Consider the following 11,968-nt stretch of genomic DNA (forward strand, 5'->3'; position numbering starts at 1 on the left):
TGAGACTGAGTGTGTGTATGTTTCAAAGTTTTGTGTACACAGTTTGATCGTCTTTTCTTTTTTCCAAGAGTAAAGCATATGGATGGAAAAATTGAGCGTATTTCCTCTTCGTTTTGTACTTTGTAGACGGTCCCTATCTGCTATTTTACATTACAAAATGAATAGGTTTCTAATACAGCAAAGCAGATTAAACACAAACTACATTGTGTGTCCTCTTCTACTTTCTCAAACAATTCGAACACAACTTGTTTTTTGTTCTTATACTGAATCGTTATTGATCTATTGCAGTATTTTCGAAGCTGAATCTCTGACGAATGTCAAACGTCCAACGTCAAACCAACTTTATATCGGTGGGGTGGGGTGGGGTGGGGGGTATCATATACTTTTACATCCCGCATTGGATTTTACAGGGGTTCGCAATTAGGAGTCATCAGCAGCAATATCAACAATAACGTTCTAAAAATAACCCAGTATAGTTAAATAATAGGTCTGCAACATATTATACATCATATTATTCGAATATTACAAATGATTATTTAGATATTTGCCTCAGATTGATCAGCAATCAATCTCCCGCGATCAGCAATGCGTATCTCTTTCACTCCTCCCGCGTTTCGTCTCGATGACGTCACACGCAGTCTCAATTTAGACTGAATATATCACTAAAGATATTTATTTTATCAATTTATTTAATTGTTTTGAACTGCAATGACTTTAATCAGCTTTTTATTTAATACTTTCAGCATTTTATTATAATTATAATTATTTAAAAATTATATTATTTTCTTCCTGTTTCTTATATAGCTGAATTCTAAGCTGTGTTACACCCTGATAAGTCATTGGCAATAATTCATCTGTTAATCTTTTATAGAAATTTTAACTGTCAGTAGATGAATAGGCAATATATGAGGAGAAATGTATCTATTCATAATGTGTTTGGAATGACTTATGAAATATATAATGTTCTCTGTTATTAACAATAACACGTGTGTATAAAAAAGGATATATGACCGCACACTCAACTTGCGAATAATTTATTAGCCAACGTTTCGGCAGAAGCCTTTGTCAAGGTACAAATTAACAATAACACAACATCTGCTGTGTCATTTCAACAATCTTTGTTTTCAGTAAATTTCCATTGAGCTCTTTCCTCCTCTGGTGGGTGGAGCTGATGACATCAGAAGAATTTATAAACCTGTTATTGTTCAGAAAAGTGAAACTAAATTGTACACAATACGGGCATCTGAAGATCAGCACCACAGTGAGTATTTTACATCCTTAAACTCCTTAAAGTTATAACAATTGTATATTAATAAAAGAGTCTAATGGATTTGGAGGCTGAGGAATGTTTTTTCTCAAAGCTGCTGGAACCAAAGTAATCACCCAACTTCAAGCATCTTACCTGTTAAAATTCAAACATTTCAGTAGATCTGACATTATTTCCTGTAATGCGGAATAACAGTGTCATAAAAATTATGTCTCAACATGTCTGCTTTTTTAAAATTTCTGCTCACATTTTCACGTTATTCCCTACCTGCAGATTTTCTAAGACAGTGTCTGTCATCTAGTGGTCTTTATGAACACTTGTTATGAACAACAGTCTCAATCAATAAATAGCATTAAGTCAGTTCTCTCTCTCTCTCTCTCTTTCTCACATGTGTGTGTGTGTCACGGTGGCAGGAAGGATAGGTTGCAGACAAACATAATAAATCCAAAATACAGGTTTTAATGACAAGACGATCAGAAGCAACACACATTTAACATTACGGTGAACGGACAAGGAGTGACTGAAACGGGGTAACAAAAACAAGGTAACAAGCAACACAACTGAACAGAATAAACTAATGACAGTAACCAATGATACAGATGAGTGACAGGAATACAAATTAAGGCAGGCATGTGACATGTAAAAAAAACAAAACAAAACTGGAAGTCCACTGAACTGAACAGACTGTGACTGTGTGTGTGTGTGTGTGTTAAATTCAAATTAAGTGGAAGAGGAGCTGAAGGGTGTTGAGATTTTCTTTCACATGATACATTTGTGTGAAAAATATATAATTATTAAGCTTTGCTGTTTTTGCAGGTTTTGAAGTGCAGCTGAGAACAAAACAACAAAGGACAATGGTATAAAAACATTAATTCAGACATTTTTCTAAAATATCTAATATCATAGACATACTGTGCATGCTCAGTTTACTGTTTTGAAACTAGACAAATATTTTTTATTATATATTACTTTATTATGAATCTGTCTGATAATCATACAATCTCAAATAGGCTGAGAATCTGCATCACAGAGGATTTCAGCTCTGTAGTCTACCTTCAAATAGTGCAGGTGATCTTAACCAACAATAATCATAATTTAAATATTGTATTGACTACAGGGACACACATGAAAATATAAACAATATGCAGAACATTGTTCTAAAGATGTATATTTTTTCTCTCTTCATGTTGACATGTAGCATTATCACTGAAAAAGAATGGTAATATTAATATCATCCTTCTGGGGAAAACCGGAGTTGGGAAAAGCTCAACAGGAAACACCATCCTGGGAGAGAAGAGATTTAGATTTAAAAAAAGTCTGAAATCTGTAACACAGTTTTGTGAGGTTGGAAAATCAGTTGTTGAAGGCAGACATGTATCTGTTGTTGATACTCCTGGGTTTTTTGACACAAAACACGAAGAGGAGGAGCTGGCTTTGGAGATTGCAAAGTGTGTGTTTCTGTCTACACCAGGACCTCATGCCTTCTTATATGTACTTCCTGTAGAAAGATTCACAGAGCAGGAAGAAATGGTATGGCAAATAATGAAAATGATGTTTGGTGAAGGTGTATTGAAACATCTTATACTGCTCTTCACAAATGGGGATGATATTGACCTGAAGGCATTTGAGTCAGAAGTAAATGAGTGTGAAAAGTTAAGAAACATTGTTTCCAGCTGTCAGGGGTATCACGTCTTCAACAACAAAGATCAGAATAACAGAGAGCAGGTGAATGATCTACTGCAGAAGATTGACACAATGATAGAGCAGAATGGAGGAGGACACTACAGTAATCAGATGTTTGAGGAGGCAAAGAGAATTAAACAAGAGGAAGATAAAAGCAGTTGCAGGTGCTTTGGCTGTCGCTGTGAATGTGCATTTAAGCGTTTCTGGCAAAATTTCAAGGAATTTTTCAGAGGCATTGCACATACAATGTGTATAAAAAGAAAGAATCCATACAGGCCTTTGTAGTTTTAGTTTGCTTTATTCACACAATATGTTTTTATAACCTTAACTTTCTGCTGATTATTTCTGTAACAATAATCAGACACTTTCTTTCTGTTCTTTTTCATATATGGTCAAATTGTTGAATGATACAAAGTTTCAGAAATGTCATGGTTTGAATGAGAAAGTTGTGTTTTAAGTTCATCTTTATAAGCTCAGTTGTCTGAGTTACACCCCTTGATGATTTAGGAATCATTCTAAAACATGTAAATAGAAAATGACTAAACTATTATGATTGCAGTTGTGGGAACACAGCTTGAGCCAATAAAAAGACCAACATGTTCAATGAAGACTGCTTTTAAGAACAATACATTCAATGTACACACAATAAATTCCCTGTTGTTAAATTAACACTGTTCTGTGTTCATATGGGAACCACCAGCAGGGTGTTAAAAGTAACACTGAAGCAGTGTTAGAATTAATTAGATATTTAAGTGATTAATTCAATGATTTGAGAATTATTGAAGACAACTCATGATAACAAGCAGAATCACTGAAGAAAAGAGAAACACAAGAATTACAACTGACTTCAGTCACAGCCTTAAAGATCCACTGAAGAATGTTAAACGCACAGCATTATTCAATGTGTTGACATAATTTCAATTGAAATGAGAAGACAGGGCGATATATTGAACAGCCCCACCCCTTTTTTAAAATAGCCAATAGTGTTTTGTTTTGTAGCTCGGCCAGAGCCGTTAGACTCTGTAAAACCTCTGTTTCCTTCTAATCTCTAACCGCTTTTCCTCATAATGTCCTTTATAGTGCTTATATACAGCATATGCAGAATTCAAATGGTCTGATACATTTTGTGGTCTGTGCTGACTCGTGCATATGATCCACTCTGTGCTTTCCTGTCTCTGGACCAGAGCAGACTGTGCTCTCGCTGCGGCAGTTCCTGCGGTGCGGCAGTGAATGTGCCATTCACCATGTAGAACCTTGTAAATGTGTGAATAAATGACCTGCAGCTGCAGTGTCTGTAAAGGCTGATTTATAGTAGCCATAGCGCTGTCGTAGGTTGTGCGTAGCACACATAGCCTACGGCGCAGCCTGTCGTGCACCTCTCCAGAAATGTTACAATTCTCACAAAAACATAGATGAGGAGAATCCTAATTTTGAGACATCCTGCTCAGAATGAGATTCTTAGTGTTTTCTCTTCTCTTTTCTCTCAACCACAAGGAAGTACATTACCTTTCAAAAACGGCAATTTATTATGGTCTCGCCCCCCACTTGAATGATAGGGTAAATCCATGGCCAAAAGTTTTGGTGGTTCTCTGCAGTGGGTTGTAGTCTCAGAAACCCTCATTAGATGAACTGCTTGTTAAAAGTTTGCTGCTTCAGTTGTGGTGTTGATCAGATGCATTTTACATACTGTAAGGGTGGGACTCCTACAGCGGTTCAGACTGTAAGGTTTGTCAAACGACTAAAGAAACTTCATCAGTAAGATGTTAGAAAACTGTACATTTCTTGTCTATTACCACCCACTGCAACTTATACCAACTACGGAAATAAGCGCAGTTATAATAGCAAAATATGTGGGAGAGCGTTGCTATAGTGTGACAATATTGTATTGCAATAGGGAACACATTAATGTTAATACTAAATCAAAACTAGTTAGCACATCATTTGTAATTGAAAGGGTTTAATGACAATATCTGATTATGGTTACACTTAAAATAATCACAAAATAGATGTATGAGATGATAAAATCAAATACCATTAATCGTACCCAGCATGAATGAAAAAAGTTACCAGAGAAAGAGAAAGAGAGAGAGAGACTGAAAAATATCCTTTAATTCACAATTAACATTCCAAAATCATCATCATTACATTAATCTTACAAAATCTTTTAATTATTAAAAAGATAAAACCATCTCTCCATCATCATCAACAACACAAAGAACATTTGCAACAGACCATTTTTAAATAAAGACCTGCAGATTATTAGTCAATTTATAATAAGCAAATTCAATTTTAAGACGCGCCGCTAATAGTCCTGAAAATACATCATACTCTTTTGAGCCTTTATCCTGAATCATATTTTTCCTTGAAAGCCATATAGAAAGTTTAGCCACTCCAAAAACATAATTCATCAAAACATGTTTTTGTTTTTTTCTTTACAGAATACTTTGGTCCAAAAACAAACAAAGGAAAAGAAAAACATTCTCCCCAACTAGAGCACCACTGTTCTAATACATTAAATAACACTCCTAATCTACAACATCCACAAAATAAATGCACCAATGTTTCATTTTGGGTACAAAATGGACATTCCACCCCTTGACTAGGATCTAAATGGGCTACATGTTTATTAGTGGCTATAGCCCCATGTATTGTTCTCCATTGAAGATCTCCCGTACTTTTATCTATTGGTAATTTATACAAAGATCTCCAACAATATTTCACAGACTGATCTTGTCCAAAAAACTCAAACCACCTTAATGGTTTAGCTTCTTCCAAAGACCTCATATGAAGTACCTTTACACACAGAATATAAATCTGTTTCTTACCCAGTTCTTCAAAGGAACCCAACTGTACATTTGTAAAAGATAAAAAACTGTTCTCTACATCAAGAGTGGCTTCTACTTTAAGAGAAACATCAAGAAATGGGAAAACATATTTACACCCATCCTCCCAATGACTAATCACATCACAATCACTAGCAAAATCCTTCAGTGACTGTGGCAATGATTTGCAGACCTCCTCCACTATTTTTTTAATCAATCTTTCAGATCTTATATTGGCTAATCTCCCCAATTCAACCAGAGATGAGTGCATGGCTTTAAAGAGATGGCCTATCTTTGTGCAACCTGCCTCTCTCAGTGCTGAACGTAAACTTGCAGACTTTAATGACTTCACACAAATAAAGTCATTATAAAAAAGCGGCTCTTCAAAGAGCCACATGCCAGGTAAGGCATTTTCATCTCTTGATACCTTCAAAATCTGCCATGCATGCACAACTGAATCATAAAAAGATGTCAAACCTCCAAAATCCACTTCCTCAGTTTTTAACAGAAAAAGTTGTTTACTGTAACCAAGCCTTCCTGCCTTCTGTAGAATAAATTCTGCAGTGTCATGCCATCTCAACCCATTGCCATATAAAAATCTTTGTACAGTTTTTTAACCTAAAAGTCACAACACGTGAAGATAAATCAACAATTCCCTGGCCCCCCTCACAAAGAGGAAGATAAAGGACTGCCGCTCTCACCCAATGACAACCTGACCAAAAAAAATCTAACATTTTCTTCTGTAGACTTTGAATCAAAGCCTTTGGTGGATTTAAAACCATAAATTTGTGCCAAAGCATGGAAGCAACCAAATTATTGATTACTAAAACACGTCCTCTATATGACATCTGGGGCAGCAACCATTTCCATTTGGACATTTTTGCACACACCTTCTCTATTATTCCTTCCCAGTTTTTTTCTTGATATTGTTGTGTGCCAAAAAAACACCCAAAATTTTTAGTCCATTATTTCCCCATTTCAAACCTCCAGGTAAACAAGGCGTCTTTTCCTCTTCCCACTTTCCCACTTGTAAAGCCTTACTCTTATCCCAATTAACCTTTGAAGAGGAGGCCTGCTTATAACACTTCAAAGCCTTTACAATTGTACATACATCGTCATCATTTTTAATAAATACATTAATATCATCAGCATATGCTGATACAACTAAAGGGGAGTCAAATTTACTGCCTGGCAAGTTAAAACCATTCATGTGATTTCTTAAAAAACATAAAAGGGGTTCAATAACCAGTGAATACAACTGTCCGGAAATAGGACAACCTTGCCTCATTACTCTTTCTACTGGTATTGGTCGACTTAGCCCCTTCCCTACTTTAACCATACATGAAGCTCTGTTATAAAGGAGACTTACCCAGGCTATAAACTTCTCTCTAAAACCAAAAGCTTTTAAGACTGAAAACAAAAACCTATGATCGACTCTGTCAAAGGCTTTCTCTTGATCCAGGGATAAAATTCCAACATTCTGATCATAGACTTTACACACATCTAGAATATCTCTTATTAAAAATAGATTATCCATTATGGTCCGATCTGGAATACAATAGGTCTGATCCATGTGCACAAGTAAACCAATATAAGGCTTCAGCCTATTAGACAGAACTCTAGAAAGCACTTTATATTCAGTACATAAAAGCGCAACAGGTCTCCAATTCTTGAGTTGAGTTAAATCTCCTTTTTTAGGAATTAATGTTAAAACAGCTCTTCTACAGGAAGTTGGAAGTAGATTTTCTTTAAAAGAGCTTACCAGGACCTCATGTACATCATGTCCTATAATGCTCCAGAAATGTTTATAAAAGTCTATACTGAGTCCATCTATCCCAGGTGAGCGCCCTGAAGTCAGCTGATTAACAGCTATAGTGAGTTCCTCCAAACTTATTTCTTTGTCCAGCTCATTTTGTTCAGCTCCACTAAGCTTAGGAAGATCCTTTAAAAGCTCTTGAACACATTCCTGATCACATTGTTCCTTTCCATATAGTTTTGTATAAAAAGCTGTGGCGCATCTCCTCATTTCCCCTCCATCTGCTGTTACATGCCCATCTGGACATCTTAGACATGTCATGTGCTGATCTTTCACATTAGTTTTTTCCAAATTAAAGAAAAAGGTACTTGAGGCATCCATGTCTTTTAAGTGAACGTATCGTGATCTCACCAGGGCTCCTTTTACTTTTTCTTGCAATAAGGAACTCAACTCCCCCCTTTTTGTTTTCAATTCGTCATTGTTCTCAGCATTCCCATCATTTAAAACTCCGTTTTCAATCTTTCTTATGTCCTCCTCAACCTCCTTTATGGCCTGTTTTAACATAGCAGAAGAGAAACAAGTATATTGTTGACAAAAAATTCTGATTTGAGTCTTTCCAACCTCCCACCACTTATTTAAAGACTCAAAAGAACATTTTTTTTTCTTTCCACTTTTCCTAAAGAATTTTAAAATTTCCACAAAAAATTCCATCTTGGAGAAATTTATTGTTAAAATACCATTGAGATCTACTAACATCTTGTTTCAAAAAAATATTCACAATAATAAGGTGATGATCAGAAAAACCAACTGGTCTAATTGCACTATCAATTAACTTCGATCTAAGTCCCTGTGACAAATAGAACCTATCTAGTCTAGCTGCACTTACTCTTCTATCTAAAATTTTGACCCATGTATATTGCTTTTCATTAGGAAATTTAATTCTCCATGCATCTATCAAATCAAACTGAATCAATAAACTTTTTACATTTTTACTAGACTGTAAGTGTGGCTCCTCACTAAGCCTATCCATATGAGTACATTTTACTGCAGCATTTCAGAGATATGCCACATTATTCGACTTCAAAGGCCTATAAACACCTCATTTCAAATAAGTAGAAAAAACTAATGGTTTGTTTCTATAGGGGATGTCCCATAGAGTATGCATACCTCATATGAGTACATTTTACTGCAGCATTTTGGAGATATGCCACATTATTTGACTTTGGAGGCCTATAAAGACTTCATTTCAAATAAGCAGAAAAAACTAATGGTTTGTTTCTATAGGGGACATCCCATAGAGTATGCATACCTCATATGAGTACATTTTACTGCAGCATTTTGGAGGTATGCCACATTATTTGACTTTGGAGGCCTATAAAGACTTCATTTCAAATAAGTAGAAAAAAATAATTGTCAGTTTCTATAGGGGGCTTCCCATAGAGTATGCATACCTCATATGAGTACATTTTACTGCAGCATTTCGGAGATATGCCACATTATTCGACTTCAAAGGCTTATAAACACCTCATTTCAAATAAGTAGAAAAAAACAATGAACTGTTTCTATAGGGGACGTCCCATAGAGTATGCATACCCCATATGAGTACATTTTACTGCAGCATTTCGGAGATATGCCACATAATTCGACTTCAAAGGCCTATAAACACCTCATTTCAAATAAGTAGAAAAAACAAATGGTCTGTTTCTATAGGGGATGTCCCATAGATTATGCATACCCCATATGAGTACATTTTACTGCAGCATTTCAGAGATATGCCACATTATTCGACTTCAAAGGTCTATAAACACCTCATTTCAAATAAGTAGAAAAAACAAATGGTCTGTTTCTATAGGGGATGTCCCATAGATTATGCATACCCCATATGAGTACATTTTACTGCAGCATTTCAGAGATATGCCACATTATTCGACTTCAAAGGCCTATAAACACCTCATTTCAAATAAGTAGAAAAAACTAATGGTTTGTTTCTATAGGGGATGTCCCATAGAGTATGCATACCCCATATGAGTACATTTTACTGCAGCATTTTGGAGGTATGCCACATTATTTGACTTTGGAGGCCTATAAAGACTTCATTTCAAATAAGTAGAAAAAATAATTGTCAGTTTCTATAGGGGCTTCCCATAGAGTATGCATACCTCATATGAGTACATTTTACTGCAGCATTTCGGAGATATGCCACATTATTCGACTTCAAAGGCTTATAAACACCTCATTTCAAATAAGTAGAAAAAAACAATGAACTGTTTCTATAGGGGACGTCCCATAGAGTATGCATACCCCATATCAGTACATTTTACTGCAGCATTTCGGAGATATGCACATTATTCGACTTCAAAGGCCTATAAACACCTCATTTCAAATAAGTAGAAAAAACGAATGGTTTGTTTCTATAGGGGACATCCCATAGAGTATGCATACCTCATATGAGTACATTTTACTGCAGCATTTTGGAGATATGCCACATTAATTGACTTTGGAGGCCTATAAAGACTTCATTTCAAATAAGTAGAAACAAATAATGGTCTGTTTCTATAGGGGGCATCCCATAGAGTATGCATACCTCATATGAGTACATTTTACTGCAGCATTTTGGAGATATGCCACATTATTCGATTTCAAAGGTCTATAAACACCTCATTTCAAATAAGTAGAAAAAACAAATGGTCTGTTTCTATAGGGGATGTCCCATAGATTATGCATACCCCATATGAGTACATTTTACTGCAGCATTTCAGAGATATGCCACATTATTCGACTTCAAAGGCCTATAAACACCTCATTTCAAATAAGTAGAAAAAACTAATGGTTTGTTTCTATAGGGGATGTCCCATAGAGTATGCATACCCCATATGAGTACATTTTACTGCAGCATTTTGGAGATATGCCACATTATTCGACTTCAAAGGCCTATAAACACCTCATTTCAAATAAGCAGAAAAAACTAATGGTTTGTTTCTATAGGGGACATCCCATAGAGTATGCATACCTCATATGAGTACATTTTACTGCAGCATTTTGGAGGTATGCCACATTATTTGACTTTGGAGGCCTATAAAGACTTCATTTCAAATAAGTAGAAAAAAATAATTGTCAGTTTCTATAGGGGGCGTCCCATAGAGTATGCATACCTCATATGAGTACATTTTACTGCAGCATTTTGGAGATATGCCACATTATTCGACTTCAAAGGCCTATAAACACCTCATTTCAAATAAGTACGAAAAAAGAAAGGTATGTTTCTATAGGGGACATCCCATAGAGTATACATACCCCATATGAGTACATTTTACTGCAGCATTTTGGAGATATGCCACATTATTCGACTTCAAAGGTCTATAAACAACTCATTTCAAATAAGTAGAAAAAACTAATGGTCTATTTCTATAGGGGACATCCCATAAAGTATGCATACTTCATATTAGTACATTTTACTGCAGCATTTTGGAGATATGGCACATTATTTGACATCCTGTCGAGGCAGGGGCTGATGCCTGGGGAGTGAAGACTTCACCTCGTGGTGGTGGAGCTCCTGTGGGATCACTCTGTTTGCATCTCGAGAGATAACACACTGTCCATTGTTTTACTCCCTCACATATCCGGCCTCCCTGGGGTTGGATGCAATTGTACAGACATGGCAGAGGCTGGAATGTGTTCGCTGCATGTTGTAGAGGTTGTATGTTGGTTATCTCCTTCCACCTTGAAGGTATATGTGGCAGCCATCTCAGCTTACCATACTCCTCTGGATGGTACATCAGTGGGGAGACACCCATAGGTAACTCGCTTCCTTTGTGGTACTTTGAGGCTAAGACCTAAGGTACATCAGAGGGTGCTAACTTGGGATTTGGCCATAGTCTTAGAAGGCCTATCTCTTTCTCCATTTAAGCCCATTGAAGAGGTTCCTGAGAAGTTCCTCACTCTCAAGACTCTGTTCTGCTCGCTATTTTGTCTCCAGAATTGGAGACCTTCAAGCTCTGTTGGTCTCTCCCTCCTGCCTGGACTTTGCTCCAGGCATGGTTAAAGCCTTCTTGTTTCCTTGGGAAGGTTATGTTCCTAAGGTTCCCACTAATGTGGCAGGCCCTATTATGCTGCAGGCCTCCTGTCCTCCTCCTTTCCAGGATTCAGACCAGGAGAAACTTAATTTTCTCTGTCCTTTCAGAGCTTTAGATGCTTACATTCACAGAGCTGCCCTGTGGTGTGAATCTGAACAACTCTTTGTGTGTTTCGGGTCCCCTTGAAGAGGCCAACCTGCATCTAAACAAACTTTAAGTAAGTGGATAGTTCGAGGCTATCTCATTTGCTTACAAGTTGGCTGGCCAACCGTCACCTCTTATGATCAGAGCCCACTCTACTCGGAGAATGGCTGCCTCTAAGGATTTGCTTTTTGGAGTCTCTCTTCAAGAAGTGTGTGATGCGGCA

At 36.6% G+C, this 11,968-nt stretch overlaps 1 protein-coding gene across 1 annotated transcript; it reads left to right on the forward strand.

Annotated features, from left to right (window-relative positions):
• The first annotated feature begins 1,172 nt into the window (after positions 1-1,172).
• LOC125261721 (GTPase IMAP family member 9-like) lies at positions 1,173-3,554 on the forward strand. Its single transcript, XM_048180289.1, has 5 exons — positions 1,173-1,261; positions 1,681-1,811; positions 2,084-2,124; positions 2,278-2,335; positions 2,466-3,554. Exons 3-5 carry the CDS (start codon positions 2,122-2,124, stop codon positions 3,233-3,235), a joined length of 831 nt encoding a protein of 276 aa, XP_048036246.1. The 5' UTR covers positions 1,173-1,261; positions 1,681-1,811; positions 2,084-2,121; the 3' UTR covers positions 3,236-3,554.
• The last annotated feature ends 8,414 nt before the right edge of the window (positions 3,555-11,968 follow it).

Source organism: Megalobrama amblycephala, unplaced genomic scaffold, assembly GCF_018812025.1.
Source record: "Megalobrama amblycephala isolate DHTTF-2021 unplaced genomic scaffold, ASM1881202v1 scaffold472, whole genome shotgun sequence".
NCBI lineage: Eukaryota > Metazoa > Chordata > Actinopteri > Cypriniformes > Xenocyprididae > Megalobrama > Megalobrama amblycephala.

Bases quoted from the DNA above. Each gene is read 5' to 3' on its own strand.
- LOC125261721 (XM_048180289.1), top strand. The intron at 2,336-2,465 runs GTGATCTTAACC...GTTGACATGTAG, and splicing joins TCTACCTTCAAATAGTGCAG to CATTATCACTGAAAAAGAAT.